The 25,594-nt window shown below is 46.0% G+C and overlaps 3 protein-coding genes and 1 pseudogene across 3 annotated transcripts in view; 2 read left to right on the forward strand and 2 right to left on the reverse strand.

Moving 5' to 3' along the window:
- Nucleotides 1-7,155: 7,155 nt before the first annotated feature.
- LOC142457066 (dynein light chain roadblock-type 1 pseudogene) lies at nucleotides 7,156-7,839 on the reverse strand (annotated as a pseudogene).
- A 53-nt stretch (nucleotides 7,840-7,892) lies between these two features.
- On the forward strand, nucleotides 7,893-15,050 carry LOC142456075 (calaxin-like). The gene is made up of 4 exons (XM_075557352.1): nucleotides 7,893-8,112; nucleotides 9,103-9,207; nucleotides 13,312-13,463; nucleotides 14,919-15,050. Exons 1-4 carry the CDS (start codon nucleotides 7,893-7,895, stop codon nucleotides 15,048-15,050), a joined length of 609 nt encoding a protein of 202 aa, XP_075413467.1.
- Nucleotides 15,051-17,057: 2,007 nt separating this feature from the next.
- On the reverse strand, nucleotides 17,058-23,244 carry RBM48 (RNA binding motif protein 48). The gene is made up of 5 exons (XM_075558416.1): nucleotides 23,107-23,244; nucleotides 22,450-22,640; nucleotides 21,465-21,610; nucleotides 19,657-20,186; nucleotides 17,058-17,453 (listed from the first exon to the last, which is right to left on the reverse strand). Exons 1-5 carry the CDS (start codon nucleotides 23,215-23,217, stop codon nucleotides 17,364-17,366), a joined length of 1,068 nt encoding a protein of 355 aa, XP_075414531.1. The 5' UTR covers nucleotides 23,218-23,244; the 3' UTR covers nucleotides 17,058-17,363.
- Nucleotides 23,245-23,498: 254 nt separating this feature from the next.
- The window catches only part of PEX1 (peroxisomal biogenesis factor 1), a 49,082-nt gene continuing 46,986 nt past the window's right edge, over nucleotides 23,499-25,594 (forward strand). The window contains exon 1 of the mRNA XM_075558418.1: nucleotides 23,499-23,692. Coding sequence (XP_075414533.1) covers nucleotides 23,564-23,692 — 129 coding nt within the window. The 5' untranslated portion in view covers nucleotides 23,499-23,563. The remainder of the gene's footprint in view (nucleotides 23,693-25,594) is intronic.

The following is a 25,594-nucleotide window of genomic DNA, read 5'->3' on the forward strand; positions in this document are numbered from 1 at the left end:
TCCCTGTGTTGCGGGCTGCCATCTGTAGCAGTGTGCATGTTCTGCCCCGATCCGATTTGTAAGGTAGAACTGAGGTCATGATAGTGGGGTGAAGGAAGCACCAAAGAACCAGAGGAAGGAAAGTTGTGTGTTTCGTTGGTGCTCTACTGTACCATGACTGACTCATTCTTCCCTGTGACCCCTCTGGTGAGGGCATGTCCAATTGTCTACAATTCACTTTGTTTTATTCTGGGTCTTAGATGCCAGATACCTGATCCCATCAACACCTCATGATCACACAGGCTGGTGTTCTTCTTCCAGTGGGCTTTGTTGCTTCTGGGCTAGATGGCCGCTTGTTTATCTTTAAGACCCCAGACACTATATCTTCTGATAGCTGGGCACCATCAGCTTTCTTGACATTTGCTTTATGCACCCATCCTGCCTTCAACTTGCTGCTTTTTTAACAGCTTGGCTTTTATAACATTCAGGTGAACTTCGCATACTTTTAAATTTTAAAGTCTTACTCATTTTCCCATCCTAATAAATTACTTTCTGCAATACCTGATTATCCTCCTCAGGGCTTTCTATGCCCATAAAAAGTCAGTCTTGGAATCTCACAAGAGCAGACCTACTCTGTCCTATAGGGTGACTGAGTTGACATCAACTCAGTGGCATTGAGGGTTTGTTTTTCATTTTCCTGCCATCAGTCAACTCCAAAACATGGTGAACTTTTAGGACAGAGTAGAACTAAGCCTGTGGGTTTCCTAGACTAGAACTTTACAGGAGCAGAAGCCCTCATCCTGGTCTCACAGAACAGCTGGTGGTTTCGAACTGCTGACCCAGCAGCTAGCAGCCCAACTTGGAACCCACTATGCCAGCAGGCTTCCTTTTCGATACCCTTGAATGTGTTCAATTTCCTAAGTGGTTTGAAAGCCAGTTTCTCAACATGTGAGTATCTGACACTTACCCTCTTCTACAAAGCAGTTATTTATAGTTGACAGAGGTATGAGTGGCAGCTTTTCTCTATGTTCTAAAGCATTTGGCACTTGTTATTATCAGGAGTTCGGTTCTGAATGCTTAAACAGCTACCTGTAAAACCACTTACCTGTTTTAGAATTTATTCTAGAGCTAGTATACCACTGATTCTGTGTGCTTTCTAAAACAGCATCGTCCCGTTATGGTAACCACTAGCCAGATAGGGCTATTTAAGATTAAATAGAACATAAAATTCCATTACTTGTCACTCTAGCCACATTTTAGGTGCTACTAAATGGGACAGCTGAAATAAAGCATTTCTGTCTCAGTTCTAGTGGACAACGCTGTTGTAGTTACCGTAATACATCTAACCCCGTTCTTTTGAGTGTCGCTGCCTCTTCCTGTGGCGATGGACCCACGCCCAGTGAGCCAGGACGCTGCCTGCCCTTCAGTATCCCTGTGACCAACTGTGGACCTGACTTGTGGTCCGTAAAGTGTCCAAATTTTGGAAGCAAATTGCCAGACCTTTAGTTCCAGTGTGTCTTAGGTTGGAATCTGCTGAAACCTGGTTCGTACTAGCGTCACACAGCCTCCACTGACTGACTGGTAGTGGCTGCTAAGGGTGCAGTAACCTAGTACGGAAAGCAGGTAAGTATTCCAGGGGGGTAAAACCAACTGGGAAAGGAGCACATGCCTCAGGGGAGGGGGAGGATGGTCAGGTCAAAACATATTGCCAGGGCAGGGCTTGGCGTGCAGTGTCTGAGATGGTTTGGGCACACGCACTGGAAACTAAAGGTAACAAGGTAGGTTTTAGGAGCTTGCTATTTGGTTTTCCTGGAATATTAGGGATGGGCAGAGATTGGAGAGCATGGCAGGTCTGTGTCCCATGAGAAGGAACTTGTACTGTGTGTCTCCAGCCCCGCTCCCCACCCCCCACCCAGAAAGGCAGGTTAGAATCAAATGAGTTGTTTTAAGCAAGCTTACCTGGGATTCTCTTGAAGATTGCTGAGTTTGCGGGCTGTGAGTGCAGCCTCTGCAGTATGCATCGCACGTTGGGGATCACTGACCTTCGTACTCGTGAGGCCCCTGCTTGTGTGTAGTGTGTGAGGTACAAGGTCAGCTGTGGGGAGCCACCAGCCACTCCAAGGGAGTAAGATTAGGCTTTCTGCTCCCCTGAAGAATTGCACCCTTAGAAGCCCACCCAGAATAGACGATGGCAAGAGAGTTTGGCACTTTGCTTTTGCTTTGGGCACGTGTGTCTCATGCAAAGAATAAGAGCAACCCCACCTTCAGAATCTACATCAGTGGCTCTCAACCTTCCTAAGGCTGCAACCCTTTAATACAGTCCTTCATGTTTTCACCCCAACCCTAACATTATTTTCATTGCTACTTCACTGTCATTTTGCTACTGTTAGGAATCTGGCTACCCCTGTGAAAGGGTCATTTGACACCCCTCCCCCAAGGGGTCGCGACCCAGAGGTTGAGAACTGCTGATCTACATGTTTATGTTGAAAATGAAGATTCCTGGGTACCAGCTTAGATTTAATTAAAAACTCCCCACAGAAGAAAGTTTTTGACTACATGTATTTTTAGACTTGCTGAAGTTTGGGATTTTTTCCAAGGGAACAAGATCTGTCAGCCTCAAATCCGCCCCAGCATGATGGGTACTGAGCCAGGAATCAACCCAGTCTCTCATTGTACCATTTAAAAAACTGGTTTCATATTTACATAGATTGATTTTTTTTTTTAGCTAAGTGCAGAATTTTAAAACTTCTAATTTCACATTCTTTAATTCAACTGATCATTTTGATGTCTAGAAGTAATTGTGGATCCTGCCTGATCCAGGATATTCCTTAACCTCTCCAACATGATGTTTTCTAAATTTGACAAGCACTCCAATTTGCAAGTTGGTGCTAATTATGTTAATCATTTTATTTAACAGACTTACTGAGAGCCTGTCATAGCACTAAACACTTCTAGCTATTGAATGAATAGATAGATAGATAGATAGATAGATAGATAGATAGATAGATAGATAGATAGATAGATAGATGGATGGATGTTAGGCAGTACCTCTTGAATAAAAGTGTTGGTTGGACAAGCTATCTTAATTTTCCAGTCTACATTTTTCTCTTGTCTATAAGAATGTCAGAAAACTGTTGAAGCCTCCGATACATTGTGAACATCTTTTATTTGATCTACTCGATAGAGGAAATAAAGAATGAATACATTATATCTAGTACGATTGACCTTTGTGAATCTGCAAGCCCCTCTTCCTGAGTGTTTTTCACCATCTCTCCGGACACCCCACTGCCACCTCTGAGGCCAGTCACTAGAATAGTGTTTGTCGTTCAGTTTTCCTGAGACGAGGAGGGCTAATATCTGTGTAAAAATGGGTTGGAATGCATGATATTTCCTGTTCTCCCGAGAGCCGACAAGTAGTAAGTAGCTCCCACATGTTGGTTTACCTAAATACCACTCTCTGGTAGCATCAGCCTCCTTGGAGAGCTGAATCGGAACCAAACAGAGGAGCTGCGAACACCTTGTAAAGCCAGAAAGCAAGTGTGCAAAAAGCCCCGTGTGTGTCAAAGCCACAAGTCAGCCTGACGGTTCCCAGAGCCAAACGCGGGACAATTAAAGAGCATCTACTGTCCAGACCAGCGGGAACTTCAGCGCGGACCCTGGAGTGGGCAGTGGGAATAAGGACAAGAGGCACGAGAAATGGAGACGAGACAGCAGTCTGATCAAGTCTCGTTTATTGAGTAAGAGGCTACAGCTTATATAGGCCAGGGAAAGGGAAGCAAGCCGCAGGTGTTTCCCTGAGAACAATGACCGCAGAAAAAACAGTTCCTGTGGAAAGTTACAGAGCTCAGGCAATAAAGATCAAGACAATGGCCGGGCCTCATGGCTCCCGACAATCTACTATGCTGACTACAATATAACATAAGTGGCCTGTGGGGGAAGGAGGGAAAAAGGATCTGATCAGAAAATAATGGCAACATGTACAAATATGCTTGGTACTATTGATGTATGGATTGTTTTAAGAGCTGTAATAGCCCCCAATAAAATGATCTTTTAATTAAATAAGTGGCCATGAGATTCTACTGATGAATAATTAGAGAAGAGAGGACCATGCCTTCTTTATAGAAGAATTCCCAGTGACATAAGTAGCCGTCCAAGGGAGTAGTTTGTGGGCTGAACTGATGCCTCACTTCACAGAATACACTGAAAGGGGAAAAATTAGTGGAAAAATCTGAGACTACCCAGCCAAGTGATCAGGTATGTTGCGATGTCACCCATGATGTTAGGTGCCATACATTTGGTTCTGGCCAGTCACAGCCCTATAAACAATGAAATGCTGTGTCATCCTCACAATCGTGGCTATGCCTGACCCCGTGTGTCCTTCCTCTTTTTCACTGCCCCTCTGTGTTGCCAAGCATGGTGCCCTCTCCAGGGGCTGTTTTCTCCTGACAAGTTCAGCGTATGTGAGATGAAGTCTTGCCATCCTGCCTCTTAAGGAGTATTCTGGGAGTACTTCTTCCAAGATAGATCAGTTTGTCCTTATTTTGCAAGACTTTTATTTTATTGAGGGCTCATACAACTTATCACAATCCATACATCAATTGTGTAAAGCACATTTGTACATTCATTGCCCTCATCATTCTCAAAACATTTGCTCTCCACTTAAGCCCCTGGCATCAGCTCATTTTTCCCACTCCCTGCTCCCCCTCCCTCATGAACCCTTGATAACTTATAAATTATTATTTTGCCACGTCTTACACTGTCTGATGTCTCCCTTCACCCACTTTTTTGTTGTCTGTTGCCCGGGGAGGGGGTTATATGTAGATCATTGTAATAAGTTCCTTGTTTGTCCCCCACCTTCCCTTTACCCTCCTGCTACTGCTACTCTCATTATTGGCCCTGAGGGGTTTATCTGTCCTGGATTCCCTGTGTTTCCAGCTCTTACCTGTACCAGTGTACATTCTCAGGTCTAGCCAGATTTATAAGGTAGAACTGGGATCATAATGGTGGGTGGGGGAAGCATTAAAGAACTAGAGGAAAGTTGTATGTTTCATCGTTGCTACCCTGCACCCTAACTGGCTTGTCTCCTCCCAGTGACACTTCCCTAAAGGGATGTCCAGCTGCCTACAGATGGGTCGTGGGTCCACACTCCACACCCCTTCATTCACAATAAGATTTTTGGCTCTTTGATGCCTGATATCTGATCCTATCAAGACCTCGTGATCACACAGGCTGATGTGCTTCCATGTGGGCTTTGTTTTACAACTAGATGGCCACTTGTTTATCTTCAAGCCTTTCGGACCCTAGACTATCTTTTGATAGCCAGGCCCCATCATCTTTCTTCACCACATTTGCTTATTCACCCACTTTGTCTTCAGCAATCCTGTCAGGAAGGTGAGCATCATGGAATAGCAAGAGTATTTTCTCTTTTGGGGGGATGGGGGGTGGGAAGCACTGTTCTTTGACTCTAGACTAAGAACAAAAGCAGTATGACCCAAAGGCCAAGGAAATTGAAAGCAAATGAGAGGTACATAAGGAACTGCACTCGTGGGCTCTGGTCCCTTTAGGTTTTCACTTTTGCAGCAGGGCTCAATGGAGAGGGTCAATGCAGATGAAACTTGAAGCTTCGGAGGAGGATCTGGGTCGTGATGAGATTATTCAAACTCAAATCTTGAATGCGTAAAGAGGGGACACCATGGTCTTCAAAAACTTGATACTTGATGCTCTCCCAGAGTGTTATGATTTGAATGCCACGATACAAACTGATTCATGTTTTTGTCCTTTGATGGTCTGTGAGTTTCTTTAAATGAGGTCAACGTTAGAGTTCACAGATAGCCGTGTTCTATAATACTGCCCCGGGTCCAAGGTGCCTCCAAGCAGACCTCCGAAGCCCCGCCCATTGCGACCGCAAGAGTATTTTTCAATAGTCTTCTCCAACACAATTCAAATGAATCAATTCTTCAGTCTTCCTTTGTCAGTGTCCAACTTTCACATGTGTATAAGGCAATTGAAAATATCAACTTGAGTCAGGCATACCTGACTCAAAAAGTAACACCCTTTTTAATACTCTGAAAAAGTCTTGTACAGCAGATCTAATGTGACTGGTCTTTTAATCTCTTGGCTGCCACTTCATGAGCATAGGATCATGCGTGGATCAACAGATTCTTTAACAACTTCAGTCTTTTCTCCATTTATCATGTTACCTATTGGTCTAGTTGTAAGGATACTTTATAGAATGTGTTAAAAAATGTATATCTATGGTATTCACAGTACCACAGAGGAATTCAGAGGGAAAAAACACAAATGTAAATGGAGGAACATTCTACAAGACATGTAAGCAGCACTCTCAAAACATCCCTAGTCATTACAAACTTAGGGTAACTGAAAGTATCACAGATAGGCAATTCTGGACTGGATTCTGGAACCAAAAAGACATTAATGGGAAAAAATGGCAATATCTGAATGAAGTATGGTTTGGTTATTAGAAATGTATCAATGTTCATTTTCTTTTTCATAAATGTACCATGTGTGTAATATATTAACATGGGAATTCTGTGTACTATCGGCATCACTTCTGTAACTCTAAGATTGTTCTGGAATTTAAAATTTTAAAAGATTAGTTCACTGCTAGCATCTCGAGGTCATTTCAGCTACCATGATTTCTCAAACCTTGATGATCGTTAGATATGAGATAGGAGCTACCTCGATAAAAAAGAATTAGGCCTGGAATCTGCATACTTAATACACATGGATGGTGAACAGTGGTTGCAGTTCATTCAAATGGTGACCAAAGGTGACCTCGTGAGAAGTCCTGCTCCAATAACAAATGTGAATCTTTGACCAGGAATATAAGGCCACGGTCATCCATTCTCTTCAACCTTGTTCTTTGCTCTCCCTGACTCAATATTGTTTTGCTCCCCAAAACATGTTCAGCAGCATCGGAATCCCACCTCTTTACTTCATATTCTGATATTTTTCCTCTTTTTTTCTTCCACTTTTTAAACCACCACCGTGCATCCTTGAAGGCCCAGCGTGAACATGTCCCTCCCAGCGCCTCCTTCCTATTCAGATTTCCCTCCACCAGGGCGGTGGGGCTATTTAAAGCACACAGCCGATCAGTATTGAGGGACTAGTGAGTGGCACCCGCGGAGTGGAGATCCACTGAGAGCCACGCCATGCTTTTTTTTTTTTAACAAGCATTTAGTTTATTTTTAGGTAAAGAAAAACAGACTTTTCCAAGGGACATGTGAACTGAAGGTCAGGAGGAAGCAGGTGGGGGCTCCTCACAGCTCTTGCTCCGACCCCCAGGTGCCATGAGGAGGGGGGGGTGTCTCATGGAAGGAGAAGGCCCAGCAGCGGGACCTCCTCTGCAGCCACAGGTGGGGCAGGGTTCCCTCCACAGGTGGGGTGGGTGAGGCAGCAGCTCTCCCTTGGTCACTGGATTGGTTCGAGTGTGTGATTCCATTCGTAGTGGATTGGCATGATTAACGCTTGGGGGCGGGGGATTAAGTTAAGAACGAACATAAGGAGCCGAGTAGCTTATTCGGTTAGATTCTGAACCACAATCAGGAAATAGTCTTTATCTGGTGCAACCATAATTTCATTTTTCTTGGAATGAATTCGAAGAAAGGTGAGGTCATTCTGGGGGTCGATTTCTCGCACAGTGCTCCTGGCCTTCAAGATGAAGTTGTGCATGAGGTTTGCGTACTGTGCGGTGCTGGGATTGTCCATGGTGCTTTTGATGGGAATGCCTTCCGTGTTCACCACGATGATCCCCTGTACACCCTTCTGGCTCTGCAGTCGCTTCAGGGTTTCTTCCACCTCTGCCATCTCGAAGCGATCCTGCAGCTCCGCGTCGCCAGCACTCGGTCAGGCTCAGGGGTCACGCCATGCTTTTTGTTACCACATAGGAACAAATGAGATTTGATTGGGCTGAGGAAACGCTTACTCAGTTGAATTTACCGTCTTTTCATTTTGCAGTCCAAAAAAGTGAGATTGAGTGTCTCCTAAGACTTTTTAACAGCTTGGTGAAAAGAAATGGTCAAAGACTTGATAAGAACGGGCTAGACCATGGTGCCTTTCGAGGGATCCTGCACAACGTGTTTGGAATGACTGATGACGTGCTCTTGGACCGGGGTAAGAACTGAAGGCTGAAATGGGTTCAGGGGCGATTTGGCAAACACCACGTGCGCTCGCACGCTCAGGTTTCACTATCGACTTGACTCTTTCAATGCCAAACTCCCTCGTTCTCACTGCCATCGAGTGGATTCCGACTCCTGGCGACCAAGTAGGACAGAGTAGAGCTGCCCCGGTGGGTTTCCCACTAAACCCTACGGAACAGAAAGTCAATGCCAAATTTAGGAGGGTGTAGTTCGCGTAGGACTGCCAATATAAAACAGTAGTGGGTTTGATTGTGAGGGTGGGTCTTAATACAAGCCCACTCAATTTTATATAGCATAGCTTTATGAAAGGGCTTCAAAACATTCATGGGAAAATTCCATGATCTAGAAGTACCATTTTTCAAAAATTCTATGAAGCCCCTTTGTACAACTTGAAAAAGATATCCAATAATTAACTAAATAAGCTAGCAGTGTTTTTCTTCAAAGATAAACTCAGCTTTCAATTAATTTCTGAATCCACCTGTCACAGACATGTCAATTTTTAAATGACTTCATTATTAAGTATACAGTTGTGAGAGCCATGATCTCAAGCAAAATGACATCTCCATCACCCATGAAATAGCAGATATTTCAACTTAATATTTATGAGAAAATACATTCTTAGATTTGGTCATTTTAAAAATGATTTTAACTTAGGTGTCACACAAATGGTGTAATATTTGCTACTCCTTTTGGAGCATAGTTATCGCATTGATCCGCTCCTCTGATGGCTTTCTTGGCTCACAGTAATGTATGACAGACTCCAGAGGAAAGTCATGCTTCTGAAAGGAGGAGAATGACTGCAGAACCCGGGAGGAAACACATTCCTTTCCATCATTTTGGTTCTTTGAAGAAAGATTACCAAAGCCTTTTCCCTTTTCATTTTGAGATCAAAGTTCTTCTCTCCACACAATTCTGAATTCTAGAAAGGACTCTGAGTTACACACACCGTTCCTCTTTGTTTCAGTGTTCTTTGCATTTGACAAAGACTGTGATAACCGCATCAACGCCAACGAGTGGGTTAAAGGGTTGTCAGTGTTTCTGCGGGGGACTTTTGAAGAAAAGCTAAAATGTAAGAGCCCTATGTGTGACCACTGGCTTGGGAATGATACGTTGTCAATTTTGTATTTACTGAATGCTTAAAGATGAACTATGAGAGCAATCTCCTCTATAGGGACACCAGGATGGTTCTGATGGCCTAAAGCAGATGGAGTGGGTGGCCCAGGCTCCCCAAGCATTCTCTCCACTGGTTTTGTAATGCCACACGGGACCTGCATGGGTCTCTGGTTTAGGCCCAGCCTCAGAGCAACAGCCAGGTGTTAGGGGCTGTGCCAAATGGCGGAGGTTTCTGAGGCTGCTCCCAGTGCTTCAGGAAATGGGCCTTTCTACCCAATGAGGTTACAGGATGGGCAATTATAGATATGCCACATGGGGGTCATTCCTTGTCTTTCATCAAAGAAAATGTGAGGGATTGACACAGGAGGGAAAATGCATATAACCATCAGGCATCAGTATTCTAGTGTTAGAGTTGGTTTTGATCAGCAGGAAGAAGGAAGGGGAAAAGAAACTAAAAAGTTGAGGGACAATGGAATCCCAAAGAACAAATTATAAATGGAGCCTCCTATAGAAAGGGAAGGTTGCAAATTCCAAAGACAAAAATCGCCTCACTGACAGTTTTCCCTGGGAATGGCTCTGGCCTCATAGCAGTGTGATGTGAATTTGTATTTTTTGTACTGCAAGTGTCAGGTTCTGGGAAGTAAATAGGAATTTCAAGTGGCAGGTTCTGGGAAGTGAATAGGAATTTCAAGTGGCAGGTCCTGGGAAGTGAATAGGAATTTCAAGTGGCAGGTCCTGGGAAGTGAATAGTAGTTTTCAAGGGAACAAATTGCCTTAAGGTGTCAAATTACTTAAGAAAGTTTAATAATTCTGTGTACCTATAAGGCAAATTTTAACTCATCTTTTACTTGGATTTGGAACATTGACAATTAAGATCTCTGAATTAATGCACATTAATAGGGACATTTTTCAAAATCATTTTTGCTGATATGTGAATTTATGTTTCCTTGTTTGGGCTTTTCTTTCCTTTGGTGGTAATTTTTTTAGGAAATACCATCTATCATTTCCACGAAGTGTGGTGCAGTGTTTTTATTTTTAAAAACTCTGAGAATTAAAAGCTAGGTCCATGGATGTTAATCATCCTTTGTGGTCATCCCAATGCCAGATGAGAGTGATTGTGACCATGAAAACAGTAGACTTGGTTTAATAGCATTACGCTACCAAGAACACTTTTCCTCCATTCCCATTCTGAACATGTTTCATAAACATTTAAAATATATTAAGGATATTTCTAGTAGGCTTGTGTTGCAAATTCCCATGTTCTAGATTGGAGAACGTCAGTGGACAGACACACCTAGTGTGAGTTATACTCCTGGTCCTGCTGCCTTTGGCAAACCACTTCACTAGGCCACAGGCTCCACAAGAGCGCTTCGCTGCCATCTGCCAGGCCTGAGGGCGACCTCAGTTGGAGGAGGATGTGCGCTCAGCAGAGGTTGCATAGTGAGATGGAAGTGGCGTCCAGAGGGAGGAGTTTGATAACTTTAGGTTAGACAGAGGAGCAGCCTCTGGCAAGGAGGGCGCCTTCTTAAGTCCACTGAGACCTCTGAGAGGCAGAACTCACGTGCTGGTGCTTTTCCAGGCTCACAAGTGTCCTGCCTTTGCCAGGATGTAGTCTTGCCACTTTTCTATTGCTCGGTTTAGTAGAAATTATCTGAGGGTTTTTTCCCCTGATGGGTTTCCATCTTACACAGGTTCTGCCTTTCAGAGGTTTTACTGTGTTTTGAGAAATGTTCTTATCAATGATATTGCGGAACGTACACTTCTTTGTACTCTTTTTTTTATTATTTAACAATTTATTGGGGCTCATACAACTCTTATCACAGTTCATACATATACATACATCAGTTGTATAAAGCACATCTGTACAGTCTTTGCCCTAATCATTTTTTTCTCCTCTTTTCTTTTTTTACATTTTATTAGGGACTCATACAACTCTTATCACTATCCATACATATACATACATCAATTGTATAAAGCACATCCATACATTCCCTGCCCCAATCATTCTCAAAGCATTTGCTCTCCACTTAAGCCCTTTGCATCAGGTCCTCTTTTTTTTTCCCCTCCTTCCCCTTTCCCGCCTCCCTCATGTGCCCTTGGTAATTTATACATCGTTATTTTGTCATATCTTGTCCTATCCGGAGTCTCCCTTCCCCCCCTTCTCTGCTGTCCCTCTCCCAGGGAAGAGGTCACATGTGGATCCTTGTAATCAGTTCCCCCCTTCCAACCCACTCACCCTCCACTCTCCCAGCATCGCCCCTCACACCCTTGGTCCTGAAGGTATCATCCACCCTGGATTCCCTGTGCCTCCAGCCCTCATATGTACCAGTGTACAGCCTCTGCCCTATCCAGCCCTGCAAGGTAGAATTCGGATCATGGTAGTTGGGGGGAGGAAGCATCCAGGATCTGGGGGAAAGCTGTGCTCTTCGTCGGTACTACCTTGCACCCTGACTGACCCATCTCCTCTCCTAAACCTCTCTAAGAGGGGATCTCCATTGGCCGACACTTGGGCCTTGGGTCTCCACTCTGCACTTCCCCCTTCATTTAATATGGTATATATATACATATACATATATATTTTTGTACTCTTTTTAAAAAGAGAATCATAATACCAGTTGTGTGTATATATACACACAAGCATATATACACGTGTGTGATCAAAGTTGGGTTTTTTAAAGTTTTTTTTAATTAAAAGATCATTTTATTGACAACTCTTACAACTCTTATCATAATCCATACATCGTTGCATTCGGTGCATTTGTACATACGTTGCCTTCATTCTTTTCTAGACATTTACTTTTTATTGAGCCCTTGGCATCAGCTCCTCTCCCACCCCCCACTCGTGACCCCTTGACAGATTGTACATTGTTATTCTTTTTATATTTCGCCGACCGCTGCCTCCCTTCCCCAATGGTTTCTGTTGTTCTTCCCCCTTGAGAAGGGTGCATGGTTATGTGCTGATCATTGCGATCGGTTCCCTTTATCCCTTCCTCTCCCCTACTTCCCCCTACCCTTCTGGTATCACTATTCCTACCCCTGTTTCTGGATTCCATGTGTTGTGAGCCCCTATTTCTTTTCTATACCTGTGCACATGCTCCGGTCTAGTCTGAATTGAGAGGCAGCACTGGGGTCATGGTAGTGGGGGGTGAGGCAGCCTCAAGGAACCAGAGGGATATTGTGTTTCATCAGTGCTTTACTGCACCCTGGTTGACTCATCCCCTCCCTGTGGGCCCTCTGTGGGGGGATTGTTTTACTGTCTACAGGTGGGCTTTGGATCTCTGCTCCAACCTCCCTCGTTCTCAACAATGTTTTTGTTCATTTATTTGTTGTGTCTGCTGATGCCTATGACCCGGTCCCTATGACTCCTCATGTGTAACTTCAAGCCTTTAAGACCCCAGACTCTATATCTTTTAACAGCCGGGCACCATCGCCTTCGTTACCGCATTTGCTTATGCACCTGTTTTGTCTTCGCGATTGTGTCGCGATGGTGAACATCTCAGACTGCCGATTGATTAGAACGTGTTCTTGTATTGACACACAGTATGAGAAGAGGCCTGAAGTACATCCCTTACCTCAGTGCAATGCTGTATAAATGTGTGCATGGGCCAATACCTCTATTTTTGTGGATTAATGTATTTACATGTATACACTGCTATGTTTATACCTCTATCCATTGCTTTGCTTCCTTGGTCCTTCCTGTTTCCTTTTACCTTCCTCCTGCCCCACCATCACTTTCCCTTTATTTCTGCCTCTTGGTATTGTGTGATCAAAGTTTTAAAAAAATGCTATCTCCTTTGTGATAAGTAGCTATATGGTATGTTAAATCCTCTATTTCAAAATCCAACTATTATAAGCTTTTATTTCTGCATCGCTGGGTTATTTCATCTTATAGAGATACAATAAAAGGTGCTTTCCTATAAAATCAAGCAATCTATTAAGCCGATAATTTAATGCGAGGTGGGCTGTTTTTACCCTTCACGGTTTGTTGAAATAGTGAAGACGACGAGGTTATTGTAACTGTTTATAAATGTCTCAAGCTGTTTTCTTGTTCCTTGGAAAGTCTGTTTTGAAGTTTACTATCTGGACGGTGACGGCTCCATCTCTCGAGAGGTCGTGTTTGACATGTTGAAGCACAGTCTACACCAACACTTGTCGGAGGAAGAGAGCGGAGAAGGAATAAAAGAGCTGGTGGAGATCACAATGAAGAAGATGGTGAGAAGGCCGCCGCCCCGCAGCTCGCACCTCACACGATCTTTGGGGGGATTGCGGTCTGCACAAAGGCAAGGGTTTCATTGATTTTGTTCTCAGCTTTATCCAGCGCCTAAAGCAGTACCTGGCTCCTGGCGGGTGCTTGGTAAGTACCGACTGCCTGGCTGACTGAATGGCTCAGCACACAAAATGGACGGTAATTTTAAAATTGTAAAATATTTTTCTATCAGTAAAACCTCATTGTTTCAGGGACGTCTGATTCAATCCGTTCCAAGTCACAGGCTAGCTAATCTGTGTGACTTCAAGAACATTCACTAAAGTAAAATACTGGAAATCACTATGATAGAATGCTTATTAGATGCCAGGCCTTGTAAGTGGAAGAACTTTAGTGGAAGAACTCATTTTCTCATCAAAACAATCCTGGAAGTGACAAATTATCCCCATTTGCAGATAAAGACAACTAAAACACAGATAATGTATCTAAGCTCATGCTGGGAAATGGGGTACAGTGTTCATCTTAAAGAAAGTCTAGTCTCTATTATCAGTATCCTATTTCTCTCCTTGTTTGAATCATCGCCCTAAGTTGCATCCTTGTGAGTCGAGTACCACACACCCAGCTCCCTCCTGGAGATCAGCAATGGGGCTGGCTGCCTCCGAGCCCAGGGCTGCGCTCCCTCGGCTCCTTCCACTACCACGGACCGCACACACTGCTGCCAGGGCCCCCACTGCACCCATTCATCCCTTACTGCTTGAGAGGAAGTATTATGGAATGAATCTTTTCCTGGAAATAATTCAAACTTTTCTTTATATCAGACTCTCAGCAATCCTGATGCTATGCCCAGAAGTTACATGAGAACCCATATAAATAAAGGCATTAGTCGTTTGCCACCACCGCCTTGCATACTCTATTTGATCTCGCACAGTCCTTATCGTGAGTGTCCCACTCCAGACAGGCCTGTGTCCGTCCTTAAACTTGTACTTAATCGCAGAAAAAGTTAGGCCACCCTTCTGCATCTCTCCACCCAACCAACTGTAATGGCCGGCAGGGGCTGCCAGGCTGTTCAAAACTACCCCATCCTGAACTCTGATGCTGGAGCTGGCCCTTGCGGTCGGTGCTTCGTACGTGCACTCCGACAGGAGAACCTGATGAACAGGTTCCACTGTTGTCCTATTGTACTTACTGTAAGCACAGAAGTAGGAAAGGAGTTTTCTACAATCTGAATCCTTCGGGACAGGGCTATACTTTTAGGGTAACCCTGGTTTTTCTATAGGAAAATAAGTCGGTGACTTCCCCAAATAAAAAGCCTTTTGATTTATGCAAACAGTACCTCCAAAAATGGGATCTCTTTTCTTGGCAAAATATTCTCATTTAGAAGCTAATTTAAAAAAAAAGAAAGCTAATTTCTGTGCAAAAATTTTTAAAACTACTACATTTTTTTAAATCCTCTTGCTCTCTAGGATTACGACAACGATGGCAAGATATCTTTCACAGACTTTGAAAGAGCAGTCAAAGGAGACCCGCTTTTGTTGGAAGTGTTTGGACCATGCTTACCGACAGCACAGGTACAGCTACAAGTGCCAACTGCATGAGTCACTTGAGGAAAGCCATCTAAGCATAAGAGTCAGGGAAATAATACTTACTGGCCACTTATCCTGTAAGGTTTTAACCCACTCCGGCGGCTGTCCTCAACCTGTGGGTGGCAACCCCTTTGAGAGTCGAACAACCCTTTCACAGGGGTCACCCAATTCATAGGACTAGGAATATTACAGTGATGAAGTAGCAATGAAAATAATTTTACGGTTGGGGGGTCACCACAGCATGAGGCACTGAATGGAAGGGTCACGGCATGAGGAAGATTGAGAGCCGCTGCTCTACAGCATGGATGAAGTCCGGCCACCGTGAAGGTTTAGAACTCAGCCTGCTATGTGTGTCCCTAAGAAGACACAAGCAACTGGCTTAGCGACTGCATTCAACAAGCTGTTGCTGAGTCCTGATTTTGTAAGTAAACCATCGTCTCTAGAGCCAGAGTACATTGGATTGTGTCTGAATTGTTCCACTGAAGTATGGACACAAGCCATTGTCATTTCTTACACATCCTCAGCTCAGATCTACACCCTTTGAAAACTGAAAACCAAAGCCAGAGAGTTACTGTGAAGGGGCTCCGGCAGGTCTCCACTGTGAGCTGCTCAGAAGCGAAGACCGTTGCTGGTGCAGGGCGTCACGCGCTGGTTCCAATGCAGAGGGGCCCGACGTGCGACGGGAGACACGGCGGCACCCATGCCTCGTTCGCCTGTTGTGCCATTGTGGAATCCTGCTTGTCCAGGATGTCCCACTTTTTCTTGGCCACCACTTTCCTGTCCTTGCATGTCCAAGGTACCGGAGACCAAGTGCCCCCATCCTGCCTCAGAGGAGGGTTCCGGCTGCACTTCCTCCAGGACAGACCTGTCTGTCCTGTGCCGCCCACTTGTCTTTGCCAGCAGCAGCACGATTCAAATGCATCGGATGTTCCTTGGCCTTCCTTCATCAAGAAAACACTTTAGCGCTCCCTCTGCCCAGATGCTGTGAATGAGACTATTGGAGATACACCTGTTTATCTGCACGAGGAAGGTTTTTCATGTGTGGCGATGACGTTTTCTGAGCTGAAAGGGCTGGCCTAATGGTTGATTAGACTCATGAAATATCTCTGATCAACTGTACTTTGCAGAGATCTGACGTCAGCAGGTAGCTCAGCTTCCCTCCTCTAGTACATCCCACTGTAGTTCATTCCCTAACTACATTTCAATCCTGTCTGGAAACTTGGCAGAAAGTGTTGTGAGGAAGGCAGACTTACGACTGAAGGTAAGATCAGCAGAGAACCGTGGACTGGATCCCAGCAACTTAGGATGGGACAGCCGTCTGCAGCTGCTCCCACGGGTCACCTGTAGCCAAGTGACCTCGGGCCTTGCTCCTCAATGTGTACTCAGAGAGCATCAGGGACACCAGCATTGCCTTGGACCTTATGAAACGTTAGAACCTCAGACCTCACCGCAGGTGTTTGATCAAGAGTCTACAGTGACGTGGAGCATCTTAAAATCTTAGAAGTCTTGATCAAGACAGAAACTTGCTCCTTCACTGCCATCGAGTCAATACGGACTCAATGACTCCCTGTGGGTTTCTGAGACTGTAAGTGTTGATGGGAGTAGAAAGCCCAGTTTCTCCCTTGGACCTGCTGGTGGTTTCAAGCGACCAACCACGTGGATGGCAGCACAAAGCATCGCCATCCACACCACCAGGGCTTGATTCCGTGCTCTAGATCCCACTTTATGAGGGTAAATGAAAGGTATTGCCCGCCAAGGACACTGATCCAGCCCGCCGGTATTTTTAAACTATAGTCCGGCCCTCCAGCGGGTCGGAGGGTCAGTGAACTGGCCCTGCCTGAGTGCATGGAAAGTGCTACTTCAGCTTTGTTCTAATCGTTCATTATTAACTTTTTTACTTTACAGAAGTGCCTCGATTTTGAAGCCCGGGCATTCAGAAATATCACTTCTGATTTTTGAGTATGGATCGCTTGACTATAGCTGTTGATGAATTTTCCACATCATTAAGAAAAGCACAGAGACCCTGGCTACCTACTTTATTTATATTGCAAGAGCCTACATGGGATTCAGTTTGTTGACATGCAGTTACTGTAATATCAGAGGTAATGTTACATAACAATATTAAGATATTTAACACGAAAATAAGGAATGACGGGATATAATTTCAAAAGAGGGCCATATATATTAGATAAACAGCATGAATGAAATTACCAAAAAAGTGCATCAAAAAATACCAGCAGTCAAACCTCTTTGAGAATTAAAATGGCACATTAAAAATTGAAAAATAAATATGCTTTTAGAAAACATTAATTCGCTGTTGGTAGTCTATATTCTTCTTCTTTGTTTTAATGGATGACTTGTACGACTCACATCTTCCAGTCTGTCCGCCAAAGGTTTGGGCGCAGGTAGAATTACCTAGTTTGAAAGAAAGAAAACCCCCAACACTTAGTTGTTGTTGAGAGTAATTAAGCTGTTGGAAGTAGAACACATCTCCACTAGCTCAATCCGGCCAGCATACTTGAGAGAATGTGCCCAAGTTCAGGGCCCCAAACCTAATGTGACCTCCCTCCACTTTTCTGGGGGGGACGGGGACTTTTGTACGACAGCCCCTAATACACGGTAAAATGTAGACATCTGTGTTTGCAGCCCTTCTGGATCGTCCCAGCACCTTCCAGGGGTTGCTATTGTCCCCTGGAGGGATACAGCAAGCTTCATGGGAGAAACATGTCTGACAAGCACAAAGCTGGGGGAGGAAAGGGAACATATGTAGCTGGTTTTATGGGTACAGGTTTCCTGGCTCTAGAGCTTGAAGCACTGCTAATGTTCGGTATATTTGCAGACAAGGAGACTTGAGAGGGACATGTGAAAACTGAAGAACCTAAAGAAAACAGTCGAATGCTTCCTTTTCCTAGGGAAAAATCGAAGCCAAGACACATCAGAGAGAAGACCATCGATCAAAGCAGAGCCAGGCAGTCTTTGTTTACAACAGGAAGTGACTAGAAACAAGTAAACCAAATGTAGTGATTCTCTCTTACTTGTTCTGCCATTTCTGTAGCTAGGATTTGGACTTCCCACTTTTCCCATGAAAATGCTGGCTGTGACAGCTCCACACCGCCGCCTAACTTCAGCGGTGATGATTGTAAGGCAACCCCTCATCTTGAATGAATGTCAGGTAAAATATTTATGTAAAAGAATGAAGGGAGGGTGAGGGAGAAAGGGGCAACAGATGACAAGGTCTACATATAACCTCCTCCCTGGAGGACGGACAGCGGAGAACTGGGTGAGGGAGACGTCGGGTGGTGTAAGATATGCTAAAATAATAATTATTTATAAATTATCAAGGGGGAGGGAGGAGCAGGGACGAAGGGGGGAAATGAGCTGATACCAAGGGCTCAAGTAGAAAGCAGGTGTTTTGAGAATGATGGTAACATATTTACGAATGTGCTGGACACAAATGATGTATGTAAGGATTGTGAAAAGAGTTGTTATCAGCCCCTAATAAAATGATTGAAAAAACAAACAATAAGAATGAAGCTGTCTTCCCTGTTCCTGTAAAACTGATTCTAACCCAGAGTGACTTACAGGACAGAGTCAACATGCCTGCAGGTGTCCAAGGTTAAAGCCCTTGCAGGAGCAGACTGTTAAGAAATAGCTGCTTTTGTGGAGCGGCTGGTGGGTTAAACTGCCAAGCTCCTGGTTAGCAGCCAAGCACCTTAATCCCAGCACCGCTGGGGCTCCTGTGGGACTACTGTAGTTGCTCCCTCCTCCCATAAACGTACCCGAAAACATACATCCAACTATGTGGGAAGCACTGCTACCTTAACCTGGGAGCTCACTGAGAAGACCCGAGTGCTTATGGTTTCCAAAGGCCCACCTCACCAGCCCCACAAAAGGGCCCACGGGCGTCAATTCTGACTCCCAGGCCTCACAGGCTCTGAGCCTGTGTGTCTTCGCGGGAGCGGGCAGTCTCCACCTGCCTCTGCTGCCGCCTAACCCAAGTGCCAGTCCGGCTCCTTCAAGAGCTAACTCAAATAGGACCTTTCCTTCACAAGCGTTTGTGTACATGAGTAGTGTCTATTAAGATTAGATTATTAGATATATAATCTATTCGATATTTGTACTTACATGTATGTAAAAAATAGCCTACACCTAATATAAATTATATATTAAAAATGCAATCTATCATATATAATTGATATGTCTTTCAGGACAATCTAGTTTTCATCTTTACAATCTCACCCAGTCTTTAAAAATCTCTCCTCCCATGGCTGTCCTCACAGAGACCACATGAGCGCGTCCACGCGCTTTGTAGGAGCTGCAGAGTTGCCATCCATTCCTGTACTCCAGTGGCTTAGCTCCGGCTCAACCTAGAGCCATCTGGGTGCTCTACAGAAATCGGGCCTTAGGTCGACATGGCTGCTTCAACATCATCTGCCTACCGTGACATAAAATATGTGTGTTGATTGTTTATAGTAGGGATTAATGGTGTCGACACTAACAGGTTGATTGGCCACATTCAGTTCATTTAACAGAGAACTTAGAAAAATACATAAACTGTGTGCGTGGGGGAAACAGGAATACTGCAGCACCTCCAGACAGTTTTTAAAACTAGTCTTACCTCTTTAAGTTTATTCCTAATTAAACTGGCCGTTGTATTCAGCGAGTCATCGTGCATATCAACTTTCGGAATGCCTGGTAGCTGAGGTCCAATCACAACCTCACTGTGACTCGCTTCCACAGAAGTGCCGAGCCGACAGCCGTCTTCCCTTCTTCTTTTCCGTTCCTGCAGCTGTGCTGCCCTGGGCATGAACCTATCGATTGCCTCTGAGAGCGGAAGAGCCTTCTGTGCACCCAGGCAGGCTGCCGGGGTCTGTAATGAGCTGCTGTGGTTACCACGCCCCACCGTTTCGCCGGGGCTTCTGCCATCCCGGGAGAAGTGGGATGCCCTGTCCACATGCTCCCCCGGTGAGCGCCCACATTTACAGGCGAGATAGCACGAAGGCAAGGCACACGGATGAGGATTTGAGGTTCCGGTGGCAGAGTTCACCGCAGCCGCAGCAAATCCGGGCGTCTCGGAGTGGAAGACCCGCCTGCCATCGGATGTGTCTTTCTGCTCGGTAGCCGGTTTCTTCTTCGTCCTGGAGTTGTCTTAAAAGGGAGGGAAAGGGAGGCAAGTGGCTCATTATTTTCATCAGTCAGTACTTTTAAACACACATTTCTCATCTGAAGTTAACAAATGCTACTATAAAAAGTGCATTTCCCGAGCAAGCAATATATTCATTTGGTCTAAAAATGCAAAAGGATCGAAGGCGTAGAGTGGCATTTCACCCTGTCCTTGCTCCCCATCTGTCCAGGGTGTCTTGCTTTCCCTCTTCCCTGCCATCCCCATTCCTCACCCCTCGGAAGGCAGCGTGTGAGGCCACTTCTCGGTACCTGGGCCTTTCCACGTATCTGAAGATCCTGGAGGGCCCCTCACATCATTACACAGAGTGCCGCCTTTTCTGGGCAGCCTGGTATCAGGTCCAATCATAACCTCATTGTGACTCCTGCTCACTTCAAGAACAGTTCCAAGTCTACAGTCGTCTTCTCTTCTTTTCCGGGATGAGTGTACTGGCTCTGTGGGTCAGGTGTTAGGCTGCTAACCTCAAGGTCAGTGGTTCAAACCCCAGGAGAAAGATGAGGCTGTCTGCTCCCATTAAGATTTATAGTCTCAGGAACCCTAGATAGGGCTGCTCTGATAGAGACCCAGCTTGATGGCAGGGGGTGGCTTGGGTTTTTTGGATTATACGGTTTAATTTGTGCTAGTTTTTCAAGATGCTGGGCTGCTTTCAAGGCCTGTACAGACACCTTCCCTGGCCTGTGCAGCCGGCAGCACCAGAGAGGCACTTAGGCAGTGGGGCCTTTGGCTAGTTACTGGTCAATAGTGGAACTTGTCCACGATGAGGAGCAGTTGGTTACTACTCTGCAAAACATAACTGCTCCCCATTGCCTTCAGACCAAGCCAAAGCCCGAGAACAGACACACAGCCCTCTCAGTCACTTTTCATCCACATTTCCAGTCGCATGTTTCAATGCACCCCTGGGGCTTTGGTTACCCAGGACTCCTGACCATTCCTTAAATGCAAGGTGCCCTTTATTCCCCTGCGCCTTTAAACACGATGCTGGGTCACCTTCCCATCTCCTCTCTCCTTTCACTAACAGCTACTCATCATTCCAAACTCAGAGCCTTCCCGTATCCTGTTGGAAGTTTTCCATGAACCAACAGCTCTCTTTCCAGCCCAGTTCACATGACGTGCTCCGTGGGCCCTGTGACCTAACATCATGAATAACTGCGATGGTTTACTGGCTCCGTCTCCCAGCAGCAGACGGGGAGCACACAGCAGCATGCAGGCTGAGTTTCTGACATACAGCAGTGGACTTCCCTTACCTTTATTTGTAGTCGCCCGTGTGATATAAGCCCTTCTATCTTGTAACTTGTTTCTAGTTTCTTCAACGGTCTCAAATTCTGGAGCATAGCACACGTGAAGCAACCCACCAAAGAAACTCTGCTCATCCATCTTTTTCTTGGCTGTCCTAAACAAGACATGAGTGCATGTTTTAGTAATCAGGGTTTCTTCAGGCTGAAAGCCTACCTGTTATATAAGAGGCTGATCTCAAGCACAAAGCCCACCGTTTGCCATGTGCACACAATTCCTCAGGGTTGGAAATGAAGCAGTGCTGCTGTGGGGTGGTGCTAACCCTACTGACCTGGGATTGCGGTACATGCTCTTGGAGCCTGTTTGCCCTCTCTCAATAGTGTCTATAGATTAAGCAAACATATCCACATACAAAACTCAATGTCATCAAGTCAATGCTGCCTCTCAGCGACCCTATGGGGCAGGCTAGTTCCCGAGCCTGTAACTGTTTACAGGAACAGAAACCCTTGTATCTCTCCCAAGGAGCTGCTGGTGGTTTTGAACTGCTGACTCTGCGGATCAAGCCCAATGAGTAACCAATATGCCACCAAGGGGCTTCAAAAAGTTCATGGGAATAAACTTTTTGAAATAATGAAAAATTTCCATGAACTTTTGGAAAGCTGCTTCTATATCCAGCCCTGGTGGCATAATGGTTATACTTTGGGCTGCTAACTGCAAGTTCGCCAGTTCAAAACTACCAGTCACCCCACAGTAGAAAAACGGGGCTCTCTATTTCCATCAAAAGTCAGTCTCAGGAACGCATAGGGGAACTTCCCTCCTGTCCTATATGAGTCGGCTTTAACACAATGGTTTGGGGTTTAATATACCCAGACTGCCCAATTCCTTTCATCAGGTTAGGACTCAGCTGAATGGCCTGAGGTACAATGAAGGAAACTGAGGCAACCGTGATGGCAGCAGAAATCGGGGAAATGAGACCTGGCTTAACTTGAAAATTACCTTGCACTCTGTAGATTCAGAAACTTAATCAGATAAACTTCGGTGAAGTCTTCAGCTGGGTACTCATCGAGAGCATTATACTGCTCGATGGCGCCATACAGTGCAAATCGCTCTACTAACTCCCTCATGGCTCCCACGGCAGGGACTCCTTGTATTAATAAATAGCGGGACTCCAAATTGATTGTATATACCTAAAAGAAATAGATTCATTAAACACTGCTCACCAATAAGCCTCCAAACAACTACGTCCTTGTTCCGCAGAGTCCCCGGAACACATACAGAATCCATTTTTTTGTCAATCCTCCGTAGGCCTTCAAACTAAAGCACGCCTCAGGCCATCTTCAGACAGCTTTTCCAGACGTTAGAACGGTAAAGTGGCTCATGTTTCCGGGGAGATTCAACAATATCCAGTGCTTATCCGTGTCGTAGGCACGGATCATACCAGGAAGGAAACAAAGCCGTGTTCGCACGGAGCTGATCGTTCAGGAGGTGACAGAAGCTGAGCTTCGATCCCTGCTTCTCGGTTATTGTCCGCCAACTCCAATGACGGGGGGACCTGGCACAGCCTTGTCAAGGCTCCTTACACAGGAGCTGGGGAGGAGGACGCACGCGCGCACAACGCTACCAGGCTGGCCAATGGAAACAAATCCACTTTACCTTGACCGCGCGAGGCCGTCGCCCATCCCGATATTTGGCTCGCGAGTCGCACACAGGTTTCTGGACATGATGATCGAATAAGCTCCCAAGTTCCCCACCACTCGACGCCATGTTGTTCGCTTGGCTCCTAGCAGGGAGGACAACATCCGCTACGCTAGGGTCTAGTTTACCCAATAAGAAAGCGGGATGCGTCGCGCGTGTCCGGATTGGTTGGAGAATCGACGGCGTCGGTCATCCTTTTCTGCGAGCGAGGATACAGTGAACGAAGTATCGCCCCCTTGTGGAGCGGCGGAGGTGAGCGACGATCTGCTATTTTCCCCCAGCGGGCGCGCAGGACGGGCGCCTCGGGAGGGGGGCGGGGCCGATCGATCTTCTCCGAGTCCGACGCCCTCGCCTGTCTCGGCTCCGGTCTGTCAGGGTTCTGGAGTGGGCGGCCCGGGAGCCGCGCTCTCCCGCCATGTGGGGCAGCGACCGCCTGGCGGGTGCTGGGGGAGGCGGGGTGGCTGTGAGGGTGGCCTTCGCCAATGCCCGCGACTGCTTCCTCCACCTGCCTCGGCGCCTCGTGGCCCAGCTGCACCTGCTGCAGGTAACGCTCCACCTCCGGCTCTGGGACAGTCGCCCGAGGGCGGACGTGGCCGAGACCTTGAGGGGACACTGCGGCCGTTCAGGCCTCCCCCAGAGCGGGACGCGGATTTCGCCGCCTTGGCGCCGTTGACCTGTGCAGAGGCCAGATTGAAGACAATCCGAGGGAAAGGCCGCTCTGAGCAGCCTGCAGCCCCGGGCTTTAAAGGGGCGCATTCCAAATCTCATTCGGTGAGATTGGACGTTTAAAAAAATCCCAGTAGTTTATCAGCAATCAGAAATCCACCTCACTCTAGGCTGGAAAGCTTTTGAAAATCTGTTAATTTTTTTGTTTTAAATATATAGTTTTTTCCCTGGTAGAAACTTCCCGGTGCAAGCATTGCTGCTGTCTGGGACCGACTTCACTGACCCCTGCTCTCCAGCAGATCCCTGGGAGAAGTTCCTAAGACAAGGCCGCACCGCGGCAACTTGTAGCCTGGCGCATAGCAGGGCCCTAGGAGTTAGAATTGACTCGATGACAGTGAGCTTGAAGTGTGGTTGGTGGCTTGCTTTTGTTTTTGTTCTTTTGGAGGATTACTTGGACTCTGTAGTCGTTCCTAAGACTTAGAACCCAAGTCCAACCACAGGCAGAGATTAAAAAGTCATATTTTCCTCATTAAAAAAGAAAGGCACGAAGTCACGCCTTTGAGTGTGCTTGTGGCGGCAAAAAGCCTCCGCCCCCACAGCCCTGGGGCTGCGCGCTGGGTAATCCGTGCAAGACCTGCTGTCCCAGTGGGCAGTGGTCTCAAGGCGCCCACCTTGTCACGTGGCTTCCCTCTAGCGATTTCCCCAATCTCTTTCTGGTCTATACTGATTCCGAATTCTCCCGTTACTCCTTCATTAACTACAACGTGAACACTCCTTTTTGGTCCTGGTGAACTTCTTTCAGAATTGTGAGAGCTCTGTTCAGTTTTGTTTGTTTTAGATTTTCAGCTGCTTTCCGATCTTAGGGCCCTGGTGGCGCCGTGCTTAGGCTCTGCTCTTTTTTGCAGCTGATCCGGGTGCAGCAGCTTTGGCACCCATCGAGTGGAAAGTTTGCCCAACTTTTGCTTCTCAGTCAATATTGTGTAAACAGAGCCAACTGAAGTATCTGGTGTTGGCTATTGTTCCTGCTGGTATCGTTGCTCATCTCCAGTGAGGGGCAGACAGACGAGACAAATTGACAGGGGGGAGAGGAGTGGGAGGTGCCGCTGAAACCTTCATTTTCAGCATTGTCTCTGGGGCTTTGTCCCCATGAAGGTTCCTTAAGGCACCATGGCTGTCACCATTCATCCCACTCAACCCAGAGCCTGTTTCGACACGTCACAACAAATTAATACAGGCTTACTTCAGTGCAAACATTGTGAAATCCCCGTGTAATTTTTCCGCCGCCAAATCAGTTCTGACTCAGAGGGACCCTGTGAAATATGGCCCAGTTCTGTGCGATCTTCACAATTGTTAGGTTTGAGCCCATTGTTGCAACCATCTCTTTGAGGGCCTGCCTCTTTTTGGCTCCCCGTCAAGTTTACCAAGCATTATGCCCTTCTTGGGGGACTGGCCCAAAGTACAGGAGACAAAATCATCCCATCCTTTTCTGGATGCATCCTGGCTGTCCTCTTTGGGCAGTCCCGTCATTCAAATTCATCCATTCTTCTTGAGTGTCTTCTTCATTGTAGTCAACCCTCACATGCATATGAGGTGATTGGAAATAACATGGCTTACGTCAGAGTACTGTGCTTTTCAACACTTTAAGGAGATCTTGGGCAACAGGTTTACCCAATGACAGTGTGTTATTTGATCTCCTGACTGCGGCTTTCATGAACATTGATTGATTCCGTGCAAGAAAATGACCTTTTCACTTCTATACTCAGTTGTTGTGATTGGTTTT

This window comes from Tenrec ecaudatus, chromosome 9 (genome assembly GCF_050624435.1).
Source record: "Tenrec ecaudatus isolate mTenEca1 chromosome 9, mTenEca1.hap1, whole genome shotgun sequence".
Taxonomy (NCBI): domain Eukaryota; kingdom Metazoa; phylum Chordata; class Mammalia; order Afrosoricida; family Tenrecidae; genus Tenrec; species Tenrec ecaudatus.